Raw genomic sequence first — 15,720 nt, forward strand, 5'->3', positions numbered from 1 at the left:
TTTCAAGAGACAAATAATTATGTCTACCAATTGTCCCCTAGAAGGGCAGAACACAGTTTTTAACAGAATGTAACCGAACAACTCACTCATAATAAACATAGGTCAACAATTAATTTCTCTTGTAATCCTCTCATAACTCAACAAGGACAGACCACCTTCATCTAATTGAGGATGAGGTGATCTGCAAAATACAAAACTGTTTTTATGAAACACAAGGATGGAAACACTTTTTGATGGAAACCAGTCTCACAAGTAGCCTCCTGATACAAAGTGTCACGCTGTAGCCTACTGAACAGAGTTCAAGAACTATTAAGATCAAACTTTTCCATTTGACGCAGGTGATACAAGTTGTCATTACCCAAGTTTACCTTGCTTCTAAAATGTTCTGATATATCAGGGACTTAAATAGTGGGGCTTGAACCATGTATGTAAGTATGCCAAAGGACAAAAGTGTTTGTGTAATAGCATGAACAGTAACATCATCTCGCCTTGCAATTTTTGTAACATGAATAAATATGTGGGGCTAGATCCTGTCCTGTCAATTAAGGCAAAAAAAAGCACGAAAATCCATAAATGCATAAAATAGTTTCATGCATTACAACATTAATCCCATAGCCAATGCTTTTAATAGATTCAGCAAAACAATAAAAAGCAGATCTGCAGTGATTTTATGACACAATTTTACCACATGAACAAGTTAAGCACACTCTTACCACAGTGGTTCTGATTGAATGAAGGAATGAGTGTTAACAATGGCAAAACTGAACACTCAAATCAATGGCACTCTGCTGCTAATGAATGACAAGGCTAATTGCGGGAACGGCTTGTTGCTCTTTGGTTTAGATAAATACTCCGACAAGTGAAGTGCTTTAATTATCCCCTGTGTGTTTGTGCCTGAGTGCCGTCGCCACCGCTTCACTCGAGAACCCTGCCGAATGAGACAAGCTAATTAAGAGTGATTTCCCTGCTCCCCTCTCATTAATAACACAACAGCAATTAAGAGGACCTAGCGGAACATGGTGCATTTGGTGCTAACAAGATTAGCCTCATGGAGCAATGAGTTTACGAGAGACAGAGACACAAACAGAGACAGAAAGCTGGGAAGATTCAATTAACAGAGAAAGAAATTTGAAGGTGCTAGCAGGAAGGAAGGTGATAGGAAGTGAACAAAAGTGAAGAGAAATGAGTCTGAAGGAGGAGGAAAAGAAACAGAGAAAAGATCTGGTAGTAGGAAAAAGAAAGAGAAGTTTAAAGAGGAAGGTGCAGAAGAGACAAAACATGGAAATAGCTGTCTTTGGATTCAAACAGAGCCTTTGTTCATTTTTCTTGCATAAATCATCAGTGTGGCCTTTAAATGAGCTGTTGCATAAAGGACATTGAGTTTTTGAGTTCACAGCATAATAACAAAGGCGGGAAGAGAGTGTGCATGTCTGAGAAAGAAAGTGTTTCATTACCAACAAAACAGCTTAGAGAGGAATTATAATAGCTACAGTGCATTCAGGAAAAAATGCAGTATGTTCATAATTATTACATTCAGGTATCAATTTGTTACATGTACTGTAGGTACAACAAGCATAATGAAATCAAATGACCCCCTGCAGTCCTACACATGTGCTGTGGTTTGCTCGAAAAAGAAGGCTAACCCAAGCATTAAAATGTGGCTGTGGCTCAGTTGATGAAGTTGTCATCTCCCAACCAGAAGGTCAAGAGTTTGATCCCTAGCTCCTGCAGCCACATGTAAGATGTCAGAGTGGCGCTGCTATGCAGGAAGCACACCACAGCGGTTGGGAGTTTGGTGCCTTGCTCAAGGTCAGGAAAACCCTATACTTGAGCCAAACTTTTTTTTCTTGGGGGGTGGGGGGTACATTTGTTCATTAGTGTCTTTAAATAATAAATAATGATGTTTATTCTTTTTGTATTTATGTGTGGCTGTTTGTGGTTGTCTGAAAATCTGTTAATTGTGCAGCGGCCTATCTCGGCCAGGACACATTTTTAATCTCAACAATTATTTTTTCCTGATTATATAAAGATTACATTAAATAAATACATACATACACACTAAGCACTTTCAGGACAGAAGAGGAAACTAGTTTAAAGATGAATGTGGCACACTTTGAGCAGACAGTGTATACATTATCTATAGAAAACAGATACTGAGGTGTGTGTGTGTGCGCATGTGTTTGTGTGTGTGAAATAGACCGTATAAAGGATGTCAGTCACAGTAACTTTTCCTGCTGCAAGCATGGAGCTCTTGACAAGAGACTCAATCAGCAGCACTAAAGCCTTCCTCTGCCTCCTCTGCCTCTGCCATCCTACTTTTGTGTCGACTAATCTCCACTGTAGGATGTAGAGGAGCCGTTTGATATTGTCTTCCCCGGTGTTTTTCATTATCACCGTCTTACCGCAGCCTGCCGGTGGCATTACCTCGACATTAGTGGGCTTGACAGGCCGAGAATCACCACACAATCCTGTCACAACCTCCCATCTCTGCTGTATCCCTACTCACATTTCAAAGCCCCTCGCTCTATTCTTATCTTTCACCCTTTTTTTCTGCTCTGAGGAGGATCCACAGTACGGTCATGGACAATATTATGGGGGGAAATTGTTGAGAGGTTGGGCAGTTCCTCAAAATCCAATTTGCATTTTATTGAAAATAAAGTATAAAAAGAATTAGAGAAAATAAAGTGTTATAAACAAAATGCATAAAGCTGCATTTCCCACCATATCTCCATCTAAATATATTTGTTTATGTAATTAAATTAACAATCTTTACTTATTCTAACGAGGGTTCTTTCCCCAAACATTGTCCTTCATGTTAAGCCTTTTTTACTGCTTGTTATTTCCTGACTGATTTTTCACTTCGCGGTCCATTTCACTGCCACAAACATAAACAGCATGTATTGTTCAACACAGTCAAGCTTTTGAAAACATGCACAAATTGTTGAAAGGTCTTTTTAATTGGATTACTGCGATCAATTATTGCGCCATCCAGTGGCTGTTATAGACCACGAGCAGACTTCTTTTTTTCTACATCAGCTCTTCTAATGAGGGATCCTAAGTCTGTGCACATCAGAGGGACAGATTTTTTTTTGTGTGTTGCCTCTTTTTGCATTTGAATATTCAGATTGTTTCTTTCCTTTACCTAACTTATACTGTACTATAAGAGCCTCAGTCAGTTTATCCTGAGAAAAAAAGGATCTTATTGTATTCATTTCATCCTCTGCTGAAGTGCTGATTCACTTGCAACTGTATAGTTTCTGTCCAATGGTCTATTGGATTCTATGGGCTAATACAGCTGTCTTCTCTGCAGGAAAAAGTCCACAACTACCCTGGCTTTTATGTTTGAAAAGTGCTGAATGAGCTAACAAGCCAGGTATGGTGAGCACTGAGCAGAGACAATGACGTCTGCTAATTAGTGCTTGAATATAACTTCAGTAATGTTACATTTCCCCATGAATAATGCCTGCTTGGGTGGTCTGTTAGTACATCAAAATGCACAGCAAGCTCAATTTCAGTAATTGTGTAGAAGACTAAAATAGAAACCAACAATACAAACACTGAGTTCAGGGACTCACTCAAAAGTGTCCACGCCCCCAATCCTACACTACTTTTCAACTTTATATAACTTAACTGTGGGAACCAGTTTTCATATTTGGACAACTGGTTTTCATATGTATTGCTACATCTCTGTGATGGTTTCACATGAAGCCATAATAAGAGGCCTAATAAACCCAAACAATGGTTGTCATATTGGAAATGCTGACTTCAATTTACTTTTGGCCAATCAAGAATTTAGGAAGAGATTGAATTCATGCATGCCAAATAAGTATCTTGTTTGCTGAAACACATCCATCTAGCTAATCCAACTCATTGTCTAGAAAGCAAATTACAAACAATGAAAACAACATGAACAAAGCAGTCGGTAAAGACTAGCCTCCTGGCAAACTGCCCTAACGTGCCCACCTTAAGATCATCAAAACAGAGAAATAAAAGGAACCGTTACACAACAATAAAGAAATGAGCGATGGGGACCAGAACTGTTTTTGAACCAGGATGTAGACCTAAGCATTTAATGTCTGCTTTATTTTGAGAAGTAGTGTAAGTATGAAGTTCTATGTAATCAGACATCATGTAGCTACCAGAGCAGTCACCCCTTGCTGGCAATCAGGAACCACTCAAACTAAAAAGCACTTGTTCAAATTTCACTTTTGAAATAAAGGAACTGCATCCATAATAATGGTAAAGACAGCATGTACTCAAATGAGTGCTTATGATCATGTTGCTCGTAATAAGACCTTACAAAGAAGGTGTTAATTGACGAGTAGGCTTCTATTAGTACAATGTCAAAGTTCCATCAGCTGATGGGTGTATTACAGCTTCCAAACCCACTGCAGAAAGCTGAAGATATTAATGTAAAGAGAATAATGAGGCGTTGTCTTCTCAAACTGACAGAAAAACTCCTCTGTCCTATAGCAATACCTCGCTCTGGCAGAACATTTTTACCCTTCTGCACACAAACCTTCGCAGCAGGTCCAACGTCTCCAGCTCGGGGGATCCACAGTCAACAGCAGCACTCGCACTCTCTCCCCGGCTCTTGGTATTGATATTTGCTAACAGCCAAAATTACTTTTTGGAAAGAATCTTTGGGGATGTTATATAAAATAATAAGTCCTGGATCAACTTTACCTTGTGTTTCATTACATCTCAAAATGAAAGTAAGAAAAATAGCAGGGAGGTTTTTTTTTTCTGTGTTCACCAGCTGGAGTTGCACTTTACAGTCACACAATATCTAGTTTTTAAGATGAGGAGAAAGTAACTTGATGAGAAATACCACTTAAGATTTTTTTCTTTCACAGAAGTATAAATACAAATGCTCAGTCTGAAAAAAAACCTGTTGAGTGGTGTCAAGGTTAATCGTTTAATTTCCACATTATCCACCCACCCCTGCACTGATAGAGCAATAAGCAGCGACAAAATGTTGTATCTTACTCTATTAACATCAGGCACACTTGACAAGTCAGAAATCAATGAAGGAGTTCTTCCTGTTTGTCACACTGAATCTCCAGTTCCTGGTAAGTGGATCGATCATGTTTCTTTCAACAACAGCGAAACATGTTTTTCTGTGTCTTATGTGGATTTATTTCTGTGGAATAAAGGCTAAGGCTGGACTGTGTAACAGTCTATGGTCAAAACATTATGATGCAAGGGCGCGTGTTTCTTGAAAGATTTTGTTCTTTAGTTAAGGACTTTTTGCCTGTGGTGATGAGTTGACCTTATCAGAGGAATCCACAGGAACCAGAGTTAGTGCTTGTTTTTTTGTGAGCATTCAGGCGTGAATGTGACAAAATAATACATGAAGTTTGCATCTCTATTTCAGTCAGTACTTGTTTTAATCCGCTTTTATGATATGTATCAGTTAACATGCTATCTATAATCAGAGATAATTTAATTATATATTTTTTTACCACACGTTAAAATAATTATCTTATTTCCTTTTCGGTGTGACTTACTTTACAGCAAAAAAAGCTTCATTAAACATGGTTGGTGACAGAAGACTTTACTATTAAAGCAGTCAGACCCCGGTGTGATCACGTTTACATTTTGCAAACGTAACTTTCTTGATGAACACTCCCACCTAGAGGTCACTTTAAACTAAGCATCTTTCACACAAAGGTAGAATGATATGTGATCATGAGTGTCTGACTTCTTATTTTGTTCTATAATAACTGGATATTTTTTAATTCCAGTGTGAGTGGTATTTGAGGTATTTATTGGCTCTTATTTGATGGAGCTTCATTTTCTAATTGTTGTTTTTAGGTAAAATTGAATCATGGTAAGTGAATAACCATCTTTATGAACGTGTTGTTTTTCAAAGAGGCAGCTTTGCAGTTTGAACTGACTGTGTTTTGCAAACACTTTGAACTTTGAATTCAAGAATATGACAATTCTTGAATTTCCCTCGGGATCAATAAAGTATCTATCTATCTATCTATCTATCTATCTATCTATCTATCTATCTATCTATCTATCTATCTATCTATCTATCTATCTATCTATCTATCTATCTATCAACATCTACACAGTTTGTGTACCACAGCCTCACTCTTTAATCTAAGTTACATCATTGCATGTTGTTTGAATCATTACCAGACAGAAGGTTAAATACGAAAAGCTTCTGAAAGTAAAACAATTACACTTCACTGCAATGTTTGACTTGGTAACATCTTCTTTGAGTGGAAATGAACGGGAATTTCAGCAAATTAAAATATCGTTGTTCACATACACAGTTCTCCAAGGCCAATTGTGAAGTAAATGCTTTTGGCACCTAAAACTTTCCAATTTTCAAATTCAGTCTTTTCAAATTGTTTTGAGTCAAACTATCACCACACAGTCTATAACAGCCTCATGAAATCTTTAAGTAATTCTGAACCTACATTTCTGTTTTGTATCGGCAGCCTGGACGTCTACTATACACTGATCCCTGTATTGATATTCTTACTTTGCCTCCTCCTGTCTGTGCTACTTCCCCTTGAGGGAGGTCAAAGATCAGGGATAGATACTATCAGCGCTCCTGAAGCAGAAGAGCAGCCTCAGCGGGGTGAATGCAGCAGGGAAGCAGCCTCGAGACATCCAGATGGAGGAATGTTTCTCCCACCACGAAGCCGTCTTGCCACCCTGCTGGTTTTATGCGGACCTGTTCACTCCTACATACTGAGCTGTTTCTGCGGTCAGCGCAGTGAAGAGGTAGGACGTGACTGTTTAAACTCACACTGTTCTTGTAAAGTAGCTGTGCTGCATATTATTAAGATGTACCATTTAAGAAAAAACAGGATATAAATATATATAATTAAAAATCTAATTTTTTTTCTCGTGCCCATCCTGATGGAAAGCTTTTTTAGTACTGACACTTTCAGACATACAGTAAGACACCCCTGCAGAAGGAATTAGGTTATCAAACTTATTGCCACTTATTTTAAATGCAGGTGGAACTCAAATTAGTATTCATAGCCGTACATAGGTTGATACAGTAGTTCATCCAAAGCCGAATGCATGATTTAAGTGAAGAACTGCATACACAGATTAAACAGATGCTCTGTAGTGAAGAGCACCTTGCTACAATACATTTAAGAAAGAATTGGTTAAACAGAGACTATTTTCTGTAAGTATTTATGATGTCCAGGGGATCAAGGTGATGCTGACTTCTCAGTTGGTCTGCAGCATTGGATCGTGTGTATTTGGAGAAAGAAACTGTGAACAATGTGTTTAAAACTGGTCAAACCAGACAAAAAGCTGTCTGCACACAGAAATACTAAAAAAGTCAGTTTCAACACATTTGTCAGGAAGTCCACCTTTAAAGTATTAACCAAATAAAACAACACAGTCCATCATGAATACCCATGAACTCATCACTGTTCCCACAAGTAAGATTTTTTCACATCAGGATATGAGTTGATAATGGTTGCATCATTAAAAATGATGCATTTAAGAGCAATTTTTAATAAGAAACCACACGTGTAAATGTGAATATTGGAAAGTTAGTTTTATTGGAATGTACATCTATCTAGTTCACAAATTAAGAAATAACTACAATATATACATCAAAGCTCTGTTAGTGAGCCACTAAATTAAAATAATAGATCAACAAAACAGAGATTTCAGTAAGTTTTACTGACAGGAGCAGTGGTTAAGATTATCAGGAACAATGCGAGGTTGTTTAAAAAAACCAAAAACAAAAAAAAAAAACCCACCACCAACATCAAGCACAGACCTAAACTTTTGAAGTTACGAACTGACACTATGTGACACCAGCTGACTTTAAGGAAGGCCTCTTTTATTGGTGTTTTATTTTATTGGATCAGCTGAGTAGAGACAACAGGAGAGAGTGGGGGATGATATGCAGCAAAGGGCCATCATTGGATTCGAACCCATGGCTGCTGCAAAGAGGACAACAGCCTCTGTACATGAGACATGTCAAAATCGCTGGTCTATCCGGCAGCCTTTACTGGTGCTCTTTGAGGAACTCTCTCATGTAGGCTGCCAGGGCCTCAGTGTCTTCCAGAGTTACAGCGTTGTACAGAGATGCACGAATTCCTCCGACTGACCTGCAGGGGGAGACAAACCATTTTAGAAGATCAGCTCTGTTAGGCAGTTCTTACATATAGCAATTCATTACAATATTCTGAAGCCAGTAATCATCAAATAGCACATTCAATGTGTCAATAAGGTAAGTATTAGAGTAAGAACAGGAAGCATGTGTTGGACTACTCTAACCTGTGTCCTTTCAGTGAAATCATTCCACGTTTGGCTGCACCGTCCAGAAACTGCTTTTCCAAGGCGTCATCTCCTTCTTTCTTCCCCACACGAAATGGGACATTCATCCGACTCTGACAAGCAGCTTCTACAGGACACCTGGACAGGTAGGCACAGTTTTATAGACACATTTAAAAATAAGGAACTCCCATTTCTTCATCGTTGTTGTCCTGGTTGAGTATTCAAAAAAAAGTGCCGACATGGTTCACTTTAAAGATTTATCTTCAGTTAGAAAGAAAAGAGGGTTCAAAGACAAGAAGTGAATGTGAGCAGTGTACGCTTTCTTTTCACACTCAATAAGGGAACACGTTTTTTCAGTATCTTGTTGCTTCTATAAAAGTCTCCATGACATTTCATCATCGATATCCTGCCTGTTCATAAACCATGCTGAAGGTTGAAGAAACGTACACATAGAATCCATTAGAACCACTTATGATGTCATAAATGATGGAGGACTTCTGCTTGTTGAGCCTCTCCATGGCAGCGCTGCCACCATTGTTCTTGATCCAATCCAAAACCAGACCCATGATGTAGATACTGCAAACACAAAACACAGGATATCAAATATCTCCAGCTCCATTCAGCATGTACCGTTTGCTTCCTTCTATCTATCTTTATATCTGAAAAAAAATAAAAGATTGTATTGCATCTTGTATCAATGAAAAAAGTGCATTGCGTTTAATTTCTAAAACATAAGCTAGCTAGAGATATACTGATGGCTGCAGGAGCCTTTGGCGTTAAAAACAAAAGGTGAGTCTGTACCTGAAACATGGCGGTGTGTTGTAGAGGGAGTTATTTTCAGCCTGCACCTTGTAGTCCAGGACGATGGGACACTCTTTCAGGGCGTGGCCCAACAAGTCCTCTCTTACGATGACCACCGTTACACCAGCACAGCCCACATTCTTCTGAGCCCCGGCGTAAATCAAACCAAACTACGCACAGCAAGAAGACACATCAAGAGGGTTTTGTTGAGGACCACGCTCTCGTCTTGTAGGGTAAGAACTGAACGCTTAGGTGGTTAACCTCTTCATGGTGTCAGGTTTAAAGTCTGCTGAGAGCTTCACGATACATAAACATGCTAGTACGCTTGTTTGTATGATAACATCGACATGTTATGTTAACAGATAAAAATGTACCCAGCTTGTAGATACATCAATGTTTTTATTTGAATGTTACATGGGAGCTGACAAGTTCTGTATGTAATCAAAAAGTTTTTTCTGTGATGTAAAATATCTCCAATATCATATAAAATATTATTGACGTTTCATTCCTGTCCTCACCTTCGACACATCCACAGGTCGGGAGAGGAAGTTGGAGGACATGTCGCTGACGAGGACCACGCCGTTTGTTTCGGGCGTGAAGTTGAATTCCACGCCATGAACCGTCTCGTTGCAGCAGTAGTACACATAGGAGGCGGAGGGGTTCAGGGTCCAGCTGCTGGGGTCGGGGATTTCTAAAACAACAAGAGAACACTTGTTTAAACCAGACTCAGCACACTGAACATCTGAGTCCAGGGAGAAAGACTGAGGATGAATTCGTCTTCCTGGCCTCAGAGATAACTGCGCTGAATGCGAACTTGCAGCTTCCAGATATTTCACACATAAAAACCATGAACTTGCTGTGAAGGAAGACAAGTTTCATCTCTACACAGAATTCTCTGCCGATTTGTTTTACCGCATACCCACTGCATGACTCTCACCGATGGTACGAATGACATGAATGAAAACACAATCATCCTTCACTTGGAGGCATTTTATATCATCCAGTTAATCAGATCCACTAATGCAAGGTGTCAGACAGATTTGTCTTGTAATTATCAATTATTGCAGAATGATGTATTAGAGATATTATCCTTATTGTGGGCAACATATTACGTATCATATAGTATTGTGAATTACACTATTAATCCCACCCTGAATCTAGCCGACAGACTTTGTATTTGCAGCTCACCCTGTGCCTCGTCTCAGCTCCTTTTCTTCATGCCAAATCAAGTACAGGTAATTAAAAACACAGTTGTAACAATGTATAGCAGAAATGTGTTTCAGAGGGGTTCATCTGTAATATGTAGTTCTCTTTCCACATTTAAAATAATGTTTGAAGAAAAAGGTGATAAACATCGAGATCAGGTATGATGAACAGCAAGTATGAACAAATTAAACCACCTGATTGACTCTCACTGGTATTCCTGTTTGGAAAGAAGACATGGAAGTGTTGACTTTCGGTCATCGTGGCCTCAGTTCATTTTGTCTCAATGAGACAGGACATCAGTACGTCTGATTAATTGGATGAAAAAGTGAAAGTACGGGATGATTGTATTTTCATTCACGTCATTGGTACCGTCGTAAGTCATGCAGTGGCTACGATCTGTTTAGAGATGAAACGATTCTTCCTCCATTGCCGACATACAGAAGTAGACAAATATTTAGATTCAGTTTTAAACATTTTGTTCCAAGAAAAGCCTTTTTAAAATGATCATTTACAACATTTTCAAAGTGTCAAACTAACTGCCTCCAAAAGATGAAGAAAAAAAAAGACGAGCTTAAACCCTGATCAGACGCAACCGTGTGGAAGAGGCTGCTCGCATACCACAGCCTCTCATTGGTTGTCAGGTCTTTTGTTTTCTTATGCAACCGCCTGGACACACAGCCACATGATTGTAATCCTGCTCTCATGCAGCGTGAATGACAATGACCAACTTCTATGAGCAGAGGCTAACTCTGGACGAGTTGACGGCTGTTAAACGATGAACTTTGACCTCCTCACTGTACATTCTTGTATTGAATATAACAATGAACATTAATATCCTGCTTATTTATACATTCCCTCACCAACACACTTACTTGTGTAACTATCCAGCTTGGGGTGAACAACGTTGACTTTCCCGTATTTTTCCGCTTCCTTCGCCGCCTTTGCTGACCATGTGCCGGTCACCAGGTAGTCAGCACACCTGTCCTCTTTGAGGCCAATAAGGTTTAGAGCTACAGCACTGAACTGTCCAGACCCGCCGCCTTGAAGAAACATCACCTTGTAGTTGTCTGGGATGTTTCTATGAAGAGAAGAGGCGTGGCGTTAAACACTGCGGACGTCGTCATCATGATGTGCCGGATGAGCTCTCACCAAGCAGAGCAGACTCATCGGTCATTTTGTAAGATTATTGATGTTTACTACACTCGAGAGAAATGATTTCTTAAATACATTTTGTAGTTGCGATAGAGCCTCTCCGAGCTCTGAGGCTCAAACTGGCAGACACTCTTCACTTTCGCCCTTGTCCTATCGGTGAATAATGGAGGCAGAGGTGTTTTGTGGCCTCTAAACTACAACATTGTGTGCTTTAACAGCATTGAATATAAATGATAAACACCTAACTAACTCAAAGTACTTGAATTATAAAACATTTAAAATGAGAAACGGTGGAAAACAAGTTTCCAGACTTTTTTCAAATGTGAAGTTTTAACTCGTCCTGATAAGTTTTATAATCATAAAAGTGTAGAGAGCGAGACACCAACTTGACCTAAAAACACCTAACCATCAACAAGTTTCAGCCCGAAGCCTCTACCAGCCTCTACCAAATGTGAACAAGAGAGAACACGAGAGGCAGGCACAGAGAACACAGATCCAACAGATCTAAGGACCGGTTTGGTAAAGAAAAAAAACTCTCTTGTTCTGCAGGGCGATGATGGTGTTGCATTAAAAGACAGAACAGTGATCATGTCTCTAAAACAGGGGTGTCCAAAGTGCGGCCCGGGGGCCATTTGTGGCCCTTGAGTGGATTTTTTGTGGCCCTTGACTTCAAATCGAAGAAGCAGAAGATTTTGGCCCCAGGCCTCATCAGATGCCATATTTCATTCTTTTTTTCTTTTTCATGTTAGCGAGGGAGACCTATAAAAGCCTGAATATTCTTTCCAGAAAATTAGAACACAACAGTTTCCCACTGAAATTAGTTATTGTGTATTTACATTATTTTTTGAAGAGGTCAAAATACAAAAAGTTCCTTCCAATATTTAAAAAAAACAAACAAACAAACCCTGTGGCCCGTGAGCGATTCTAACACGACAATTTTGGCCCGCAAGAAAAAAAGTTTGGACACCACTGCTCTAAAAGGAAAGAGGAGTGGAGAAAGAGAATAATACACTAATGAGGCATGTTTGTGAAAACAAAGGCAGGACTTACAACAACTCTCTCAGCAGACTCTCGGTTTTGTTGAGGATTTTGTTGAAGTCTGAGGATCTGTGGCTCATCTCTGGTTTGAACACAGTCAGAAACATTGGGATTTAATCAGGGAGCAGCAGAGAGGGCAGAATCAGTAATGCACTGATTTGAGTAGATCAGCAGTTATCATTTCTGTGACCACACCAACATCCAGCTGAAGATTTGACATAATGTATGTAACGTGATGATACAGCAGTTCAGGTCTGCTCACCAAGAACACTGATCCCGGTGGTGCCGCTGTAGTTGAGGAGCTCCTTCTGTGCTTGAAGTAGAACCTGAAACATTTCACAAATTCTTTCAAAAGCTATTTAAAGCATCAGAAATAATAACGTTTAAAATGGGATTTAGCTACAAGCAGTCAATACTTGAGGGGGTAATGGTTTTTATTTACAGTTTTGATACAGCAGCTTCAGCAGTGACATTTTTCTACAACTCAACTAAATCAAGTTTTCTTTCTTCTCTGGTCCATCATGGTTTTGTGCAGGATGACTGTATCTTAGTGAGCGATAACATTATGTTTTAAGCCAAAAAAGAACCAGAAGTTTGGAAGAAAAAAAGTAATCAAAATAAAAAAAATGATTACTTGAGTTAAAAAAAATGCAGCAACAACATACTGTGAAACAATTATGTAATCTTTAAAATGTCTTTGACCCTCTAATCCGCAGTAACATATAGAACAATAAACAGCCTGGGTTCAATTACTCCACCCTGTAGCACACCACATGTAATGGGGGTCTGGCTGTGCCACACTTTAAAACTCTATCACATGGCTTATCAGCTGCGCTACATTAAAGTGTGGACTCACCCTCAGTCTTCAGTCCCATGGAGAGATATGGAGCAGAAACTGACAAGAGCTAAGAAGACTACAAGATCTTGCTTTTTTTCCAGGTATCAATTTAAAGAAGTGTACATTAAACCATGGTCCTATACTTACTTACACAATTTAGCCAGTCTTAGACGAGTGGAGGAGAATTTACAGTATACCAGTGAGGAGCATCTTCATCTGTTTCTGTCTGTATCAATGTTATACCTTTATTGAATGAATGATGTCAATAAAAAACTTGATCACCAAAAATCTTTGTCTTTGGTCACCAATGAGCTCCTGTATTGATAATAGGCAAAAGCTATAGAAAAAATAATAATAACAAAACTTGACGTGCTAAAATAAGACACTTTTTGCAGGATAATTAAACGCACACCAAAGTTACTAAATAAAGCAGAAGTAGCAAAGTTGACTGGAACCAAAAGGGTTTGTTTGGGGGGGGTGGGGGGTCACAATAAAAAGGTTTTTTTAATCGAAAGCTGAGATTTATTCCTCTGACGTGCACTGAGTATTTCTGCCCTCTAGAGGTTGAGTTTATTATTACAGTGATCTACAAAGGAGCAGAACTCCGCTGGAATGAATGAGGCTGATGCAACTCAATGCTCAGTTTTCAGCCTGTTGGAGCTGCTGACATAAGTACAGACAGTAACCCACTTATAAGTGCAGGCCTGTCTCCGTCTCTGTGAATGTGTAAACTTATTTTTAAAGGCTATGGTAAAAACTGAGGTAGATTTGAAAGATAAACGAACACTATCGAGATTACATAATGTTAATGAAGTGTGCTATTGCAGCAGGCAAGAAAAACTACTTAAAGGTTTGCATCACTTAAGAGAAATGTAGGTTTGCAGTAGCCTTTCGTGATTGTCTTTTACAACCTTTCCTCATTTTATAAACATCACATGTGCATTATATTTAAATAGGTACCTGATACTTACGGTTTGGGGGAGTTTTGCAGGTCCAGCGCCGAAGTTAAAGGTCTGTTTTTGATCCATTGTGTAAAAGGCTTTTCTGTGTTGAGATATTAGATGTGTTTGAGGTTGAATCAATGCGATGTGGATGATGTTCCTCTTCCTCGTCTCTGCAGCTGCCCGTGTCTCCTGCACTCTTCGGCGTGGATGCTAGAAATCAAGCTAGGTGGACGATGTTGTGTTCAGGTGCTCCTCGTACATCTTTAAACTGTCAGCTGAACACGTGAAATATATCTTTTGGGAAATAATGCTAAATAAAGAAAATATCTCGCGTTTCGCTTCTCTTATCGATATCGTTGAATCAATTGCAAATGTCATATTAAAGATAGTTATATTTAAAGCACACGAAATACCTTTAGACATTACCCATACATCTTCCCCAAATCTGAGCTATCCCATAACCGATGCTATATTATGCGCATTTTCTATCATATCTTTTGTGTAACAACTTCAAAAAGGTGTTATTGTTTTTTGCTTTTTTTTTTACATTGCGACATGTCCTTTTCAGCTACTTCATGTTATAGAGGCTGAATGTTTGATGTATTAAAGACGTTTTCGGGATTAGATAGCCCATAATAGCAAATATTGTGAATTATTGCCCACTAATAATAAAAAAAACCCCACCAAAAACAAAACTGAGTAATTCTAAAAGTAATTCACACAGTAAAACATTAAGCATTACTATAGAGACAACAGCTTCACACACACACCTACGTGTGCTCTGTAAAATCTTTACACTGCGGTGTTAGAATATTTTCAAAAAATAAATGTTACAGTTGACTTTAGGGAACAATAATGCCTTGAGTTTTGATTCCCACATTTTTTGTACGATTCGAAGGCAGCATGAAACCGAAATTCCCAGTCATCCATTTAATTGGCTGATGTCACATGTCTGTTTAGTAAACTGCTATGATTGGTAGATATAGACGCAGATCTAATCTGATTGGTGCCACGGTCATAACGCCACATAAACCGGAGCGCGCAATCAGTTGAGCGCGACTGAAACTGATGGACTGAAAACTTCTACACAAACTGCCTTTTATTTTGTTATTATGTCTCAGTAATAATGTAATATAAGACTCTTCATGCTAAATTCAGCCTTTTACAACTCTATGAAAACGACTATTGGATTGAACAGGTGAAACTGCAGTATACAATTATAAGATAACTTGTTAATAGGCTGTTGTTTACCTATTTACACCCTTCTGTTGTGGTCGCCTGAATGAAAATCTACAAGCAATCAAAGAAATTAAACATTACCTGTTGGATTTTCATCATCACACAGTTGTTTATCAGCTCAAGATTAATAATCTTGAGCACAAGTCTGTGTGTTATAAATTAAAAAGTACTATTTGTGCCAAATAATTTTCTGTGGATCGAATAGCTAATAACCATTACAGATCAGTCAAC

At 38.8% G+C, this 15,720-nt stretch overlaps 1 protein-coding gene across 1 annotated transcript; it reads right to left on the reverse strand.

Annotated features, from left to right (window-relative positions):
- Positions 1-7,525: 7,525 nt before the first annotated feature.
- On the reverse strand, positions 7,526-14,497 carry psat1 (phosphoserine aminotransferase 1). The gene is made up of 9 exons (XM_079350758.1): positions 14,278-14,497; positions 12,731-12,794; positions 12,481-12,550; positions 11,151-11,356; positions 9,591-9,763; positions 9,073-9,242; positions 8,719-8,847; positions 8,272-8,409; positions 7,526-8,102 (listed from the first exon to the last, which is right to left on the reverse strand). Exons 1-9 carry the CDS (start codon positions 14,332-14,334, stop codon positions 8,000-8,002), a joined length of 1,110 nt encoding a protein of 369 aa, XP_079206884.1. The 5' UTR covers positions 14,335-14,497; the 3' UTR covers positions 7,526-7,999.
- Positions 14,498-15,720: the final 1,223 nt, after the last annotated feature.

This window comes from Symphodus melops (assembly GCF_947650265.1).
Source record: "Symphodus melops genome assembly, chromosome: 1".
Taxonomy (NCBI): domain Eukaryota; kingdom Metazoa; phylum Chordata; class Actinopteri; order Labriformes; family Labridae; genus Symphodus; species Symphodus melops.

Coding starts and splice junctions, on each gene's coding strand:
- psat1 (XM_079350758.1), bottom strand. CDS start 14,334: ATGGATCAAAAACAGACCTTTAACTTCGGCGCTGGACCTGCAAAACTC. Junction 12,795..14,277: donor CTGCAAAACTCCCCCAAACC/GTAAGTATCAGG, acceptor GAAATGTTTCAG/GTTCTACTTCAAGCACAGAA. Junction 8,848..9,072: donor AACACACCGCCATGTTTCAG/GTACAGACTCAC, acceptor TTGTGTTTGCAG/TATCTACATCATGGGTCTGG.